Source organism: Xyrauchen texanus, chromosome 2 (genome assembly GCF_025860055.1).
Source record: "Xyrauchen texanus isolate HMW12.3.18 chromosome 2, RBS_HiC_50CHRs, whole genome shotgun sequence".
NCBI lineage: Eukaryota > Metazoa > Chordata > Actinopteri > Cypriniformes > Catostomidae > Xyrauchen > Xyrauchen texanus.
Window position 1 is genome coordinate 46,236,546 of NC_068277.1, and position 16,127 is coordinate 46,252,672.

At 40.9% G+C, this 16,127-nt stretch overlaps 1 protein-coding gene across 1 annotated transcript in view; it reads right to left on the bottom strand.

The window, feature by feature from the left end:
• The window catches only part of LOC127654782 (neural-cadherin-like), a 437,028-nt gene that overhangs the window by 3,893 nt on the left and 417,008 nt on the right, over positions 1 to 16,127 (bottom strand). The window contains exon 32 of the mRNA XM_052142196.1: positions 4,609 to 4,763. Within this exon, the coding sequence (XP_051998156.1) occupies positions 4,609 to 4,763 (155 nt within the window). The remainder of the gene's footprint in view (positions 1 to 4,608; positions 4,764 to 16,127) is intronic.

Here is a 16,127-nt window from a genome sequence, read left to right on the forward strand (position 1 = left end):
GCTTAAGAAAACCCGATGAGGAAAATGGCGCTTCATAAAGGCTCGTATTTTCTCCCATGAGGCGCTATTCCAGTTCTACGGCCTCCAAATATGGAGCTCCGTGAGTTTGGAGCCGTTTGGGATTTTGCCACTGTGCTTGAGAAGATGGAGTGTTGACGGAGTTTGTTGCCAAGCTGTGGTTGATACCATTCTGAATGCTAGAGGCCCATCAATGAGAAGGCTATATACGTCTAAATGGCGTATTTTCGCACTAAAATGTGAAGATACAGTTCTCATACCCTATTGCTTCAGTGCTGGAGTTATCACAGGAGCGATTTGGGCACGGAGTTGCCCCGGCAACGCTTAAAGTTTATGTTGCTGCTACAGGGGCAGAACACATGCTTGTGAATGCCATTTCTATCTGTAGACATTCTCTTGTCTCTTTTTATGCATGGAGTGTGCAGGCCTAGACCTATTCGCCCTGTCTGCATCCCTTCATGGGATTTAGTTGTGGTGTTAGAAGTGCTCACGGGTGCCCAGTCTGAGCCCTCAGCATCAGTTTCTGACTCTTAAAACTACCCTGCTTTTGAAATTGGCATCATTTAACCCTCTGGAGTCTGAGGTGATTTTTGGATCCTGTAGATGTTTTGACATGGCCTGACATTTGTGCCTGGACCAGCACTAATAAGCTGAGACAGAAAAAACTCTCGTGAGCAGTCAGATTTTCACTCTGGAGCTGGTATCAGGACCACTCTGTCCACCAGGGGAGGGCCGGGAGGAAAATCGTCATTTACGTTATTTTATTTTGCCGCACCCATTTGGGCTGCGGTACCCACACTGTCAATAAAAGAGCGATTTCCTCACTCCCTGGGTCATCCAGCCAGTGCGTGCCATTCTCACGGCGCCCCGGCATCAAAATCCTACAGTCCCGGTTCCCCGGACGCAGTTACATCGCCTCCGGACCCGCGACTGCCCATCCCCGGCAGGCCGGTGCTGACGAGTTCCAAAAACGCCTCTCCAGAACCTCTTCCTTAGCCTCTAACCCGCCCCCTGCTGAGTACGCAGAGATGGGTAAGTGCTTGGAGTCTTTTCTCAGCACCCAAGCAACGGGACCTGAAGGACGCGTACTTCCACGTCTCCATCTTTCCTCAACACCGACCCTTCCTACAGTTAGCGTTCGACGGCCAGGTATATCAGTACAAGGTCCTCCCCTTCGGGCTGTCCCTTTCCCTTCGTGTCGTCACGAAGAACGCAGAGGCAGCCCTTGCCCCGCTAAGGGAAGAGAGCATCCGCATACTCCACTACCTCGATGACTAGCTCATTCTAGCTCACACTCGAGAATTACTATGCGCTCACAGGGACCAGGTGCTCAGGCACCTCAGCCGTCATCTAGGGCTTCAGGTCAACTGGGAAATGAGCAAGCTCTGAGCATCTCTTTTCTCGGCATGGAGTTAGACTCAGTCTCAATGACAGTATGCCTCACGAACGAGCGTAGGCAGTTGGTGCTCAGGTGCCTTGCTCTCTTCGAGCCCGGCACAGCGGTTTCTCTAAAACTGTTCCAGAGGCTCCTGGGACATATGTCATCCTCGGCCGTGGTCGCGCCGCACAGGCTGATGCCTATGAGACCGCTTCAGCACTGGCTTCAGACTTGAGTACTGAGATGGGCATTGCGCCACGGCACATACCGTGTGTTAATCACCCCTTCTTGCCGTCAGACTTTCAACCCTTGGACAGACCTCTGTTTTCTGTGGACTGGAATATCCCTACAGCAGGTGTCCAGACATGTCGTGGTAACCACAGACACCTCTCAACAGGGTTGGGGCGCCGCGTGCAGCCGCTGGCTCCTGGATAGGGGCTCGGCTGCATTGGCACATCAACTACCTAGAGTTGCTGGCTATATTCCTTGCCCTGCGCAGGTTTCTCCCGCTGATCTGGGGCAAGTACATCTTGATCCATTCAGACAGTACCTCGACGGTAACGTACATAGGCGGTGTGCACTATCATCATATGTCACAACTCGCCCTCCATCTTCTCCTTTGGAGACAGCAGTGACTCAGGTCGCTGCACGCCACTCATATCCCGGGCAACCGGGACAGGTCTCGCCCAGCGGAGAGTGGAGACTCTACCCCCAGGTGGTCCAGCTGATTTGGGGCCGGTTCGGCACAGCAAGATCTATTTGCCTCCCAAGACAATTCCCACTGCCAACACTGGAGCTTTTGCCCTTCCACCTTTAAGGTGTATATAGCCGCTATCGTGGCCCACCACGACACAGTGGCTGGCAAGTCCTTGGGTAAGCACGACTCCTCCCCGCTGAAACCTCCCCGGCCAAGCCTGTTCCCCTCCTGAGATCTCTCAGTGGTCCTCTCGGGCCTTCAGAGACCCCCCTTTGAGCCGCTTGACTCAGATGAGCTCAAGGCCCTCTCCTTGAAGACAGCCCTCCTGATAGCGCTATATTCCATCAAGAGTGTTGGGGACCTGCAAGCATTCTCTGTCAGCAACACTTGCCTGGAGTTCGGTCTGGCAGATACTCACGTCATCCTAAGACCACAACCGGGCTACGTGCCCAAGGTTCCTACGACCCCCTTCAGGGATCCTCCCCCTGGGAGGAGGCAGACCCAGCTTTTTCGTTGCTGTGACTGGTACGTGCTTTGCGTATATATTTGGAACGTACACCGAGCTTTAGATGTTCTGAGCAGCTCTTTGTCTGCTTCGGCGGACTGTCGAGTCTGGGTCTGGTAGGCCAGGGAGATAGCGTCATCGACCCAGTGAGCTAACCTCTGTTTAGCTCACTAGGTCGTTGACGCTATCTCCCTGGCCTACCAGACCCAGACCGTGGCAGCCCCCTTGCGGATTCAAGCACACTCGACGAGAAGTGTATCATCCTTGTGGGCACTGGCCAACGGCACCTCCCTAGCAGACATCTGCAGAGCAGCGGGCTGGGAAACACACAATACCTTTCCGAGATTCTATAATCTCAGGTCTCGTTTCGTGTTTTGTCAGGTCCGAGCCGGTAGAACTCGTTAATACGGAACAGCCGACCGGGTGTTCCGGTTGCACCTAGCGCCCATCACCAAAGTGATCCAGTGCACTCTCTCTCCCAGGTTAGCCACTAAGCTCTCGCTTCCTGGATGTTCTTCATCCCTAGCGTTCTGGCCTGCAAATTCAGTGGAGGAATTTGCGACCAGACCCACTACGAGCCGCAAGTGCTCTGTACTGGGGTAGGGCTCCACAGGCCTAATTCCCTCTTCAGGCAACTCCCAGTGATGTATTTTCTGCGGACACGCATCTCCCTTGGGCAGTCCCTCTGCCCCCAGTTGAAGTGTTTGTAGAGTTCCTCCCTCATCAGGAAGGACCTACAACTGCGCCACTCCCCCAGTCTGGGCAGGATGTGGTCTCCTGTTTCACCATGAAAGAATTGGAATGTCAAAGATCGCCTTCCCCGACACATTTCATAGCGTTAAGACACTTTATGCTCTATGACTAGAAATATATAGAGAGAAAAGGCAGCAGCTGGCCAGCTTGCTCCCATGATAGTCATGTCGCCGGTTCCCCCCTTAGGGGTTCTGGGAACCTAAGAACTGTATCTGACACCTTTTCTGGGGGCGTTGGGGAGGGTTACGTGAAGCCGATACAGTTGCTTCTAGCATGCAGTAGCTTGCTTGCACTTGTGTCAGCAGTTCACGTAACATGGTCTAGTGCATGGCGCTTATAAATGGGACCCCTTGTTTCATTACATTTGACACAATGTTGAGGGAGTGACAGAAGGGGATCATCATGGTTACTGCTGTAACCTCCATTCCCTGATGGAGGGAATGAGATGTTGTGTCCCCCTTGCCATGACGCTAGACCTACCACTGTAAACGGCCGTACCTTATTCTCGGCCACTCAGTGCAAAAACCTGACTGACAGATGCACGCCCGCTTCCCTTTATACCTGTATTTCCGGGGGCGGGACATGCAAATTCTGTCGGCCAATTTCTCATTGGCCTTTTCTCAAGTTCAGAGGTACGCGAAGCTCTCAAGAAAGACCCCTTGTGTCACTACATTTGTCACAACATCTCATTCCCTCCATCAGGGAACGGAGGTTACAACAGTAAACATGACGTTCTCTGAGTGGGAACGAGATGCTCCGTAGCTGGCCATACTCTAGAAGCTGCATGGGCTCGTGCCTCTTGGGTTTGCACTGTGGGTGCTGCTTATAAGGAGCCCATAACGTAGCTCCTTTGGGTCATCACTTAAGCACCATCAGCCAATAAATTGGTGTGATTGTATAAGGGCTTCAGACCATGTGACCACTAACGTGTTCCCACTGCGTCTTCACGCATAACCTCGTTTCCACTCAGGACACCAAGGTTACGTACTTAACCTAGAGGATTTGATGCCCAAGATAACTTTTATATAGTAATTTTATACTTTTACATAAGTCCCAAGTGGTCTCTAACCACTGGAAATATATTGAATTGAGGGACTGTGGCAGTTCTTCAAAATCCTTTTGTGTTACACAAAACAGGAAATGATAACAGAAATTTCATTTTTGGGTGAACTGTTTATTTATTGAGCCTCGCTCATCACAGGTCCCGGGATAATGTTCCTTGTTGTCCCCCCAACGATGGACCCAGCAAGTACTCACCTGGTCTTCCTCTCCGCCACCCTCCTCATCATAATTGAGAACATTCTCTCTGATGTCCTCCCAGCCATCATGGTGAGCTGACACATGATAGACTCCCTCCTTCAACCCCTTGTAGCTCCTCCACCGTGTGTACAGGAAAATCCCCAACAGCAACACTGAAAAGACACAGGATGTGGTTCAGAATTATCAAGGATCAAGGATCACTTTAGCCATTTACCTATTACATTTACTGGAACACTGAATCTGATCCCAGATCAATTTGAACTTCTTTTAAGTGAACTTCACTGTAGGAATGAAAGCACACCGCCCAGAGCATCACTCAGGTAATGTTTCCCCAGCGCTGGGGTGATGTGATGTCAGCTTGATGACTTGGTAGAGATGGCCCTGATATGCCACAGACACATTATTTCAGTGAGCGTCGAGGAATGTGTCAAGTATAGCTTGCTGAATCAATCCTGTTTGGCACCACTCTGAACTTTAGAGTATATTACCTTGCTATCGAATGCCCATTGCACTTCAATCTGCCAACACTCCATTTTCTCTCTCCCTCCATCTGATTTTTTTTTCGATTTAGATATCTTCTCCATTTACCTTCTCCCTTTGTGCTGCTTCATCTTACTCAATCTCTCTTCATTTCGTAGTGTTCTGTCCTTTAGTCCTTATGAGATTTTCTCTTGCCTTTCATTGCATTTCTTCCAATTCATTAAAGCAACAGGGATAATATGTGCTCTAGAAGGTTTAATAAAGGCTGTGTAAGAGCATGATAACTGCTGTTTGGATTCATCAAATGGATTTGTGTATAATTCCTCTTAACTGGTTTTAGCCTCAGACAGCTCACCAACAAGCTGCCCACAGTTCATGCACTAAATAATGTACCATGTTATTACATTGTGGAGGGAATTCAGTAAGAATGAATTGCGGCTGTAAAAAGCGGCAGTTATTTGCATGCGCCATTTGTGCTGGTTTAGCATCCAATTTACTAAAGAAATTATGCAGACCAGGCAACAGTGCAAACAATGCCCACAAGATCTTGCGGCCTGACTCTGAGTGCTATATAGCAAAGGATGCAGCAGACCACAAATATCTAAAACACTTCGGCAGGACAGAATAGCATCACTGACTACTGCAATCCAGACATCTGAATCATCTCATTAACATACAGAAAGTGCACTTAACTACACCACACATCTTTATATTTGCCAGGTTATAACACTCTTCAACATAATTAGATCATTATTTGATGAATTGTTGCTGATATGATCTATACTAGGGCTGGACTGGTAATCTGGCATATTGGGTATTTTCCCGGTGGGCTGACACACTTTGTGGCCAATCAGGGGCAGACTGGCCATTGGGAGAACCAAGCGGGGCAGTGGGTCGGCCGCGATAAGCTAAAATGAGCCGGCACGTAATACAGAATGGACCACATAACGGCGCCGTGATATGCAGAAAATTTACACGGAAAGGAGGCGTGTTTGCACAGAAAGGAATGACAATGACTTCATTTTAAATTCTATAGACGCAATGCAATTTCAGCAATGATTGTGCCTGCTTTAAATTAGATTGTGTGTGGTTAATGAATAAGACAGGTTTTGAAATAACATGCTAAAGTGACGTGGACCTGTTTAGTAATTTCACCCCTAAATGAAAAATTGCTTAACTGTACTTAAGACTCTACTACTTTTTCGCTATTTGTTTTCTATGTAAATGCTCACAGAAACTGTCGCACCATTATTACAGTTTTTTTTTCCATGCCAGTCTGTTATAGTGCGCAACAGTCTGGTTCTGGAAATAAACATTTAATTCTTAAAACTCATAAACCTTTAAAGACATACCTACTGGGAGCTCAGGGGTTGTTAATCGATGGTATATGCATCTGAAAAAGCCATCAGTCTGCATTATTTCAAAATATTATTATTATTATTATTTTTTAAATCATGTATAATAGTGGAAATCCTGGTGAACTACATTGATCCTGAAGAGAAAACATACGCCAATCCAGAATATCTGCAAACAAACTGTGGCAAAAGTGCACAGCAGCGTCTCCCTATACTCTCAAACTACTTAAATATTTGTATATATCTGAATATTTTGTTATACAATTTTAATATATTGGTCCTATACTTATAATCAACAATTTTAACTAAATAGTTTTATATTTTTCAATTGCTTTAATTAAATTACACCATTCACAATGCTTCGTGGGATTGTAGTTCATTTCCTCTGTCTTTTTTGCTTTGAATCAAAGTTTTTAATGCTGTGATGGTTGGTTTATTTCATAGCTCAGAACTATGACTGAGAAAAATATTTCCACAATCAAGTTAGCATAGAAATGGTACGGAATAATAAAACAAACTGCTACTAATCACTTTACGTTGACCGATGACTTCTTTTCCTGTCTAAGAGGCCAGTTTGCTGGAATAAGCCCAAGACCTTTTGCTGCAGTCAAAGGTTTGCCTACACAAGACTACCAATTAACAGACAGAAAATCTTAAACAGACACCCCACAATCTCACTCCTGGTGACTGAGACAAACATAACTGTAACTGCACATCAAATGTCTGCTCCTTAACATTTTGTCACATTATATTGCCACCAAAGAAAGGCAGCTGCTAGGAGCAAAAATACATTTTTAGCTCAGTTTGTCCTCCAATCAGAGTAGTGAGCTGAGTTAAAGATTCCAAGTATGAGGATGGAGAGTTTTTTTTATTTTTTTTTATCAAATGTTTCCTATCCAGAAACTGTAACTGTTTCTCATGTGGAAACAGAAAAGACTTCCTGTTGAAGGAAGACCATTTGTGAAAGTTCTGTTCTGACATATGGCATGTGTTGCAGCATAGTCCTAGTGTGTTTTGTCAAGCTCTGTAGAAGAGGATGACAAGATGTGCAAAATGCCATACGGAGTGTGTCTCTCCAACTGAAATGTCACTTGCAGATGAAAGAAATGGCTTCAGACAACTGTGGCATATGTGTGATATACAGAAAGTGTGTAATAAAATGAGAAATAAGTGAAAAAAAATAAAATAAATCACAGATTGAAAAATGTTTCACACTTAGAAGTTTTTTAAGCCCATTATTAAACTGTCAGCCTGTTCAGGCACTTCATGACTAAGGGCTGAAATGTATGTAATTTTGCCCTTGTTCATTGCCAAATGTGACTCATTCAATTGCCATTTCAATTTAAAAATGGTCGTCTTGATTAACATGCATTAAAAATGACCTAAGCAAAGCTGTGCTCGCTCTGACACTATTTCTGTCCCTACAATGGTGTAACTACTCCATTTAAGAGTGAGTTTTAAATGCATCTTGTGTGGTTTATATTGAGTGAGATCCTTCTTCATCTGATTTCAGACAAGCTTTCTGTCTCCTTGCTGCCTGCTTCATCGATCACATGACCTCTAATCAGACCTCTCAGACCCATCTTAGGACACCCAAGACCAACCTGGAATCCTAATGTGGAGATGATAAAATCTACACTATAGAAAGTCAACCAAACGTCTGCTAATAAAGCACAAACTCTTATGAGGTATAACTACAAATAGGTTAGTATTATAATGTATTATAATTGTGGTTACAATTATTGATGAGAAGTTATAAGATATTATAAGGCATATTATGATCCATTACAAATACATTATAATGAATTTATAATGTCTTTACAATGCATTATAATTAGCGGCTTCATAGAAAGTGTTCCCGTAATTATAATTTCATAGCAATGCCGCTCTCCAACACCATCCACTGTTCTGGAAAATACAAGAAATGGAAAAACAGAGGAGGAGAATAGCAAAACCCAGAATACCTTCAAATAAATAAATGTCTGCTAATAATTAGTTAATCAGTGCTGGAGAAAATTAAAACCTAAAGTTGTTGACAAGAGAGCAGCCTCTCTCTATCTGTCTCTCATGTCTTCCTTTCTTTTTATATATTGACAACATGTTGCTCTGTCCATCTCTCTGTTTATTTACATGGTCCCCTCTATATTAGTTTCAGCCTCAGACAGACAATCCACATCCTGTTCACTGATCGTCTCATGCATACTGCACATAAACTGAAAAGCACACTCGCAAGTTGAATGTAATTACCTGAATTAATACGGAACTTCCGGGAGTCTGGATGCACATGTTTTCATCAGTCCACAGGGAAACAAAATTTAAAGGTACCTGGTTGATAATATACGTACATGTGAACTGGAACTAACTCTCCCAAATTGAGTAAACAGTTTTTCATGTGGTAATTCAATGCAAAAACATATTATTTAGTCACTAATTCGTATTCACTAACCACCAGCAATCTAGTTTAATCAGGCACAATCAGACCCCTTTATCCCCTGTCTTGAGTATTTAAATTAAGCCATTACTTCATTATTTTCGTGAAAACACGCCCCTATGTAAATGAGGCTCATTATAGATTGCACAATTACTTTAGTGAACCTCCGTCCTAAACAGTACAGACAAAATTTAATTAACTGTATTTGGTCGCTATGCATGTCAGTCAGGTTTCTTCCTGTCTAAGTGAGTAGCATTTGTTCAGAATAAGCTAAAGTGTGGCCAATACTCAAAAGACTACTTCTTTATTTGAAATGTTTTTGAAACTGTATTTGCCACCACCAACCTGTTAAATTATTCCTATTATTTTTTTTTTCTGTATTTGTTGCTCCTTCTCTAAATCCAGGCAACCTGTTCCTGTCATGTTCCCTTGTCCTTGTCTATCTGTCTTCTATCTTTTTATCCCCTACTTCATTAATCTTTTTTAGGGTGCTTTCACAAGGCAGCTTATGGTGCAGGCCAGAGTCTGTTTGACGTCAGAGTTTGTTTCGCTCAGCAGCAAAAGGTAGTCTGGCATTAAGGGTTAATGTGAACTCCATAATAATCATGTAATCCACTATGGATTCTTAATTACATATCTAAATTTCTAATCAGATTACTTTAATGATTTCTACAATGAAAAAAGTAATCACATTACTAATTTATAGGCAGCTGCACTACACCTTTAAATGCTTCAAATCATGATGAGCATATGACACGTTTGACATTTGCTGCTATCCCCAGCTAAATTAATCTATACAAACAGAAAGAGACACATGCACCAGAGAAAGATCATATTCAAGGTTCAAATACTATAAAACCCTATAATTTCATTTTCTTCCTCCTTGAATCTTTCTCATTCATAAGGTTACATCTGCTTGGCCTAAAATGTCCTTGGGCCTGAACACAAGATCAAATAATAAAAATGCAGTATGTTTGCACTAACATGCACTAACACTCTGTCTCTGTGTGTGCATGTATGTTTGTGCATCATGGCCTCCACTCTCTCTTGAAAAAGAGCACAGACTTTGCCCCTGAGCAAGATCTTCAGACTATTTTTGTTTTGTTCCATACAATTCAGACTAACATTATATGTCTTAGAATCCAGAATTCAAAAGGCTAAAGATTCAGCTCAAGATGACTCCAAATAGAAATTAGTTACAATATGTAAGCTAATATATTTGTAGTTAGGCTTGAATATTGGAATTTCAAATAAGATAAATAAACAATGTGGGGTCACTCTGTGCTTAACACAATCCAAATCAATCAATTATCTGTGAGGTCATTTGTGGTAATAAATTACACTCAGTATTTTCAGACATGACACTTTTCTCACTTTTCACATTAAAACATTCATTAGGTAATTAATTTAACAAATGACTCGGATTAGGACGTTTGTTCAAACTGTGTTTACAAAAAATAGAAGCACATTCTCATTTACAGTAAAATAATATAAAAAACCTTTTCTCTGTATTTGAAAATCTGTTGTTTTCAGATCTATCATGTTATATCTATGTTACTGTATGTGCATGTTATACTGTATGTAATGACCAGATTTCAGCTGGTAACAATTCTTTTAACCCTAACTGATGCAGTGTGTAGCTTCTCATTTCTTAAACAACCATGTCGGAGGACGTAACCCGTGGTCGTAGAAATGGAAGTGCAACGTAGTGCAGCGTAGTTCTAGCGGGAAGACTAGCAGCTGTACATCATCACTTCATTAGCGGGGTAATTCCTAGCCAATTGCATGTAAGCCATTGCTTTATAAGTCTGCTCACAATCTATCTCATTGCTGTTTCAGTGCGCTAAAACACAGGCAACCTCTGCCACCCCACCACCACCAGTTGAGCCCTGTCCCGCACGGGGGTAGGCTCCTCGCCCCTGCCTCCTATCTCCGGCAGGATATGACGGTTCCGGGCACAACTCCCTCGGACCGCCGGACGGGGCTTACCCCAAAGAGAGACATTACTTTGTTTTACATTTATCAAATAAATGGCATCTTAAACTTCACTCAAGCCTGCGTGTCTTCCCGATAGAAAAGATGTTACTGAGTTTCAGAGGGGGCAAATTATTGGTTAACAACCAATACTTAGTTAACAACTAAGGACATTGCTGAAATCACTGGAATTGGGTTAAGAACTGTCCAACACATTATTAAAACCTGGCAGGATAGTGATGAACCAGAGAAAAATCTTGAATGATCATGATCGGAGATCACTAAAACGCATGAAGTCATATCATAAAAAAAATCAATAGTTGAACTCACGGCTTTGTTTTACAGTGAAGGTAAAAGCATTTCCACATGCACAATGTGACGATAACTTACAGGATTGGGACTAAACAGCTGTGTTGTCACTAAAAAGCCACTTGATAGTGAGGCTAATCAGAAAAAACAACTTCAATTTGATAGGGAGCATAAAGATTGAACTGTGGAGCAATGGAAAACGGTCATGTGGTCTGATGAGTCCAGATTTACCCTATTCTAAAGTGATCAGGGTGAGAAGGGAAATACACTAAGTGATGCACCTGTCAAACATAGTGCGCAATGTACAAGCCTCTGGATTCAGTGCTATGATCTGAGGTTGCTTAAGTTGTTCGGGTCTAGGCTTAGCAACCTTATGCGGCAATAAAGTAAAGTCATTTGAGTACTTGAATGTACTGAATGACCAGGTTATCGTTGTCGAAACAATGCTATGACGAATATGTGCCGTCATCAAAGCTAAAGCCAGGCCAATAAAATATTAGAATATGCAGCTTTTTCTTTGGCCAGGCAGTGTAGAAAGAAATGCTCATCAATATATGCAAATTAGAACACTCCACTTTGACAAGTTCAACCTTAATCAAACACATTTTATGACACATAGTTTTAAAACACATTGTGTCATTAAATAATATTAGACAAGGGAAAAAAATGGAGATTATGGAAATTAGAAATCCAAAATGAAATATTGTCTTGGTTAAGTTGAGGGAAAAAAATTATAAATAAATAAAACAGAAACCCTGAGATCCTAATGTATGTGTAAAAAGTACAAATGGTACTAGGCTTATTTTTTTATTTTTAAATCTCCAAGGACATATGACCAAAATGCATGGAAAATTATAAACATGGAGTTCCAGAGACTTTACTGAAAGTCTCTATACTAAAATAAACTTTTTACACAGAGATAAAAAGGATCCCATGAGAGTTAAGGGAAGAGAGATTGTCAAAGAGCACTACAAACCATAATCGTTCAAGTCCATCATTTGATGTTATGATGGGTGGGTTTTCCCACAGGTCAGACTCAACACTGTGTGAATGTCAAATCTCCATATCAGAATTGCAGTATAAAGATACTTTCCAGGTGTAACAGAGGTCAAATGATGCCTCTCTTCCGTGGGTTTTTAGGACAGTATTTTGTTATAGGTCATCATGGATTCAGTACCCAGCACTCAGTATTGAACAGACATGTACACAGAGGTCTGATATTATAGGCTAAGACACCATGGAAGAGAAGATTTCATATCTCTGAATCAGTTTCCTTTTATCACAACTCTAATGCTGCAGGGGCAAAATTAAAGATTCCGGTATACTCAAAGAGAAGTTCTTCTAGGTTCTTTGCTCAGAGCCAAAAAGAACATCAAAACATCTGAGCAATGACAAACTGTTTGCAAACATGCAGACAACAGCTACACCGCTGTGGGAGGCGTTTAGATGAGCATTTATATATGAGGATGCCCAAGACTACATGAGAAACCTTACTTAATGTGACATTAAAATGTGTCATCAATTAATTAATGCCTTATTCTATTAGTAGAATTCACAAGATATCAGTAAATGAAGCTGTTTTAACCACTCTACGATGATTTAAATGAATATATATTCAGTAAATTATGTAAATTGTCATGCTTATCTACATTCATGGCGCTAATGTGCTAACATGCTATATATGGCCAATATACTGTTAACATAATTTATGATGACAACTGCAATGTTGGGTGTATATAAGAGTGTTAATGGGCAGAATACAGACAAATATCTTACTTTGGACGGATGTGTGAATGACTTTCGCTGCAGATGGCACATATGAGTATTTTGAGTATTTGAGTAGCTTTTATTCCTCGGTTCATGTTGACTGATGTTCACTGACTGAACTTTCGATCTCAAAGTAGGTGGAGCTCCAGGTCACACCTACCGATGACATGGACCAATGGCAGTAAGGTGTTAAGCAGCCGGTAAGAAGCTTTCCTAAAAGTTCGCCCAGGTGAGCTGTTATGAACAATGAAATGAATGCAAATACACATTTTTGGACAGATTTTGTTCGAAATTGTGTCACGCAGGTTTGTTCTTATTAGGAACTGTATGTGCCTTTATTAGGAACTGCCACTTTACATGGTTTAAGCTGAATTTTATGAGAAATATCTTTTTGACTCATGCATTCTAAAAATGTTTTCTGCAGTGTAACATCAGAAGTTTATCTAGAATTACTAATTTAATGACACATACTGTATGTAGATTTCCTCACATTAAATCACCAAAACAAAAGTATGAGGAACAAAATCACAATGGATATAGGGTGTCTAAAATGGGCAGACTGTGACGAGTTTACTTGTGTTGTTTTGATTAAATATACAAGGACGCATAGCTAAATAATTCTATAGCCATAAAGAGAAATAAATGTGACCTGCTCTATAAAAAAAACTATTTGCTAAGGGAACAAAAATGGAAAGTCTCTGCTTTAGAATCCTTTGTGATTCTTATTTTTCTACACAAAAACCTAAGACATAATCATTAAATCAATATCCCACATTAAATGCAAGTTTAGCTCAATCGACAGCATTTGTGAGATAATGTTTAATTCAACAAAAACATATTTCTACTTATCCCTCCAGTTCTTTAAAAAAAGGAAAAATTTGGTTTACAGTGAGGCACTAACAATGAAATGAAAATTGATTCACTGCACAAAAAGAGCTCTAAATACAATTGCAGCCTAGCAGCCACAGGTGTTGTACGATGAGTTCGGCTGAAACTGAAACTAAAATCAGCAGAGAGAGAGAGAGAGAGAGAGAGACACCTTTTCAGCATGTGGGATCAAATTTATGTTTGGAGCGTGAGATCAATCTGCTATGTCTGCGCAAGGGAAAATTTATGTTTACAGAGGTTTAATGATAGTGCCATATTAATCTACTATATATATATAGTAGAGGAAGTGTGATAAAATCACGTATTAATATTTTACGTGAAGTTATATCCAATATTATGAGTTTGTTGCCATGGCAACGTATCACCGCACACCCTAAAACCACTGTAAATACAACAATTTAAACAACATTACAGCTCAAATAATGCAAAATTTTTAACACAAGGAATTAATGTAAGTGCTTTAATAAAATTAAAAGTTTAATCCCACCAAAAAGTGGCCCCATTCACTTCTCTTTTTTTTTTTTTTTAAAGAAAAATAATAGGAGAGATGAGATTTAATTGTTTTTGTGGTAATCATCGTTATAACATAAATGATTTTGATTGAGATTAACTTGTATTGAACCCAGAATATTTCTTTAAATGTTGGCAGATACTTTCCTTTTACTTTAGCGCATAAAACTCAAAACGTATTTCTGGATCAATGTGATTCAAAATGATGGAGCAGGTCACATATATTTTGTAATAAAAAGAAATACAAAATAGTAGCTAAAAATATTTATGACTGATACATTTTCTCAATTAACCTACCACTGACAGGTGTGGCAAAATTTGCAGTATTTGGATGTAAATATGGATTGTATATATAGAACACATACTTGGCCTCTTAAAAACCACAACACCAAAATAAACCACAATAAAGCCTAAAAGTATCCAATCTAATCCCTGGTTCAGAGTCATTTCACTGCATCTCTCTTGTCTACTCATGGGGTTTAATAGCTAAAACTTTCCTCTCTGCTGTTCTAGAAGAGATATGTTCATCAGCAGGAGGTTGCTTTTCTGCAGAATGGAGAGGGAGCTGGCTGTTAGGTGGAGGCGTTGTGTTACCATGGTGTGCTAAACCTATTAAGTGCCTTACAGGAAGTAAAAAAAAATCTTCTTAACGCTGCGCCAAAGCCTTTCGTATGGTAGAGTGTCAAGAGAGCTTGAACCTTTTATTCCTCTGACTCTCCTCTTGCCTCTCTTTGGCATCGCTCCAAACAAACAGGGTATAATACAAAAAAACAATGCAGAATAAAAAACGGATGCAAAGAAACGAGGGGAAAAAAACCTTATGGGCTACTTAAATTCAGTTGAGGATGGCAGGCACCATTGAAATTCTGCCCAAAACCCTGATGCATTGATCTCAATTTCCAGCCTGGTTTGGGTAAACAGCACAATGTGTGCCTACAAATCAAGTAATTAACACTTTAAAAAGCAACTGGAGCTGAGGTCATGTAAAATCTATAATGGAATGAAACTGAGAGGAGGAAAATGATTGTTTGGTTCCCTTTGGCCTTACCGAGCGCAGCTATGCAGGCAGATGAGGACACTGAAACGGAGGGAGTTAATAAGAGTTTCACCAGTCATGATCATTGATTATGTAACCTATGTCCTTTAGTGCTGTCAGACAATAGGTGTAAAACATTATGCATGGAGAGCTACTCTATAAAAATTGTAAAAGGCATATGAATAAATTCATGGCACATAATCACAATATGAGAATACATGTGGTTCAGCGGTAGAGGAAGACCTAAATTAATATTTATGCAGCCGAAACTTTGGTTGTACACATTAATCGATGACTATTCAAAGACTACTTTGCACTAGAACAAAAATCTGCATGAAGGTTAGATTAGACAGATTACATTACATAAAACAATGCAAATAACTCTCCACTATATGTTAAACTGTTCATAAAGACTGTAAGCTTAAAAAAAAGTGTTTTGCAAATGTACATTATTTTTAGTGCAAAAACACATTTATCAATATTCTGAGTCACACATCTATAAAGCACCACAATTACCATTATCACTTCTATTATTTATAGGCTATGGATAAATTAGCAGGATGTAAAGTTACATTTATTATAAACATTCCAAATATTATTACCTTTATCACTTATATGAATAATAGGCTACGCAAAATAAGGCTGAATAAATGTAGCACAGTATTACATTAGACAAGACAAAAACAAAGGTCATTAAAAAAAAAAAAAAAAAAAAACAACCAATTTACTCGCTCTCTATGTGACATAAATTTCAGTCAATTTCTCA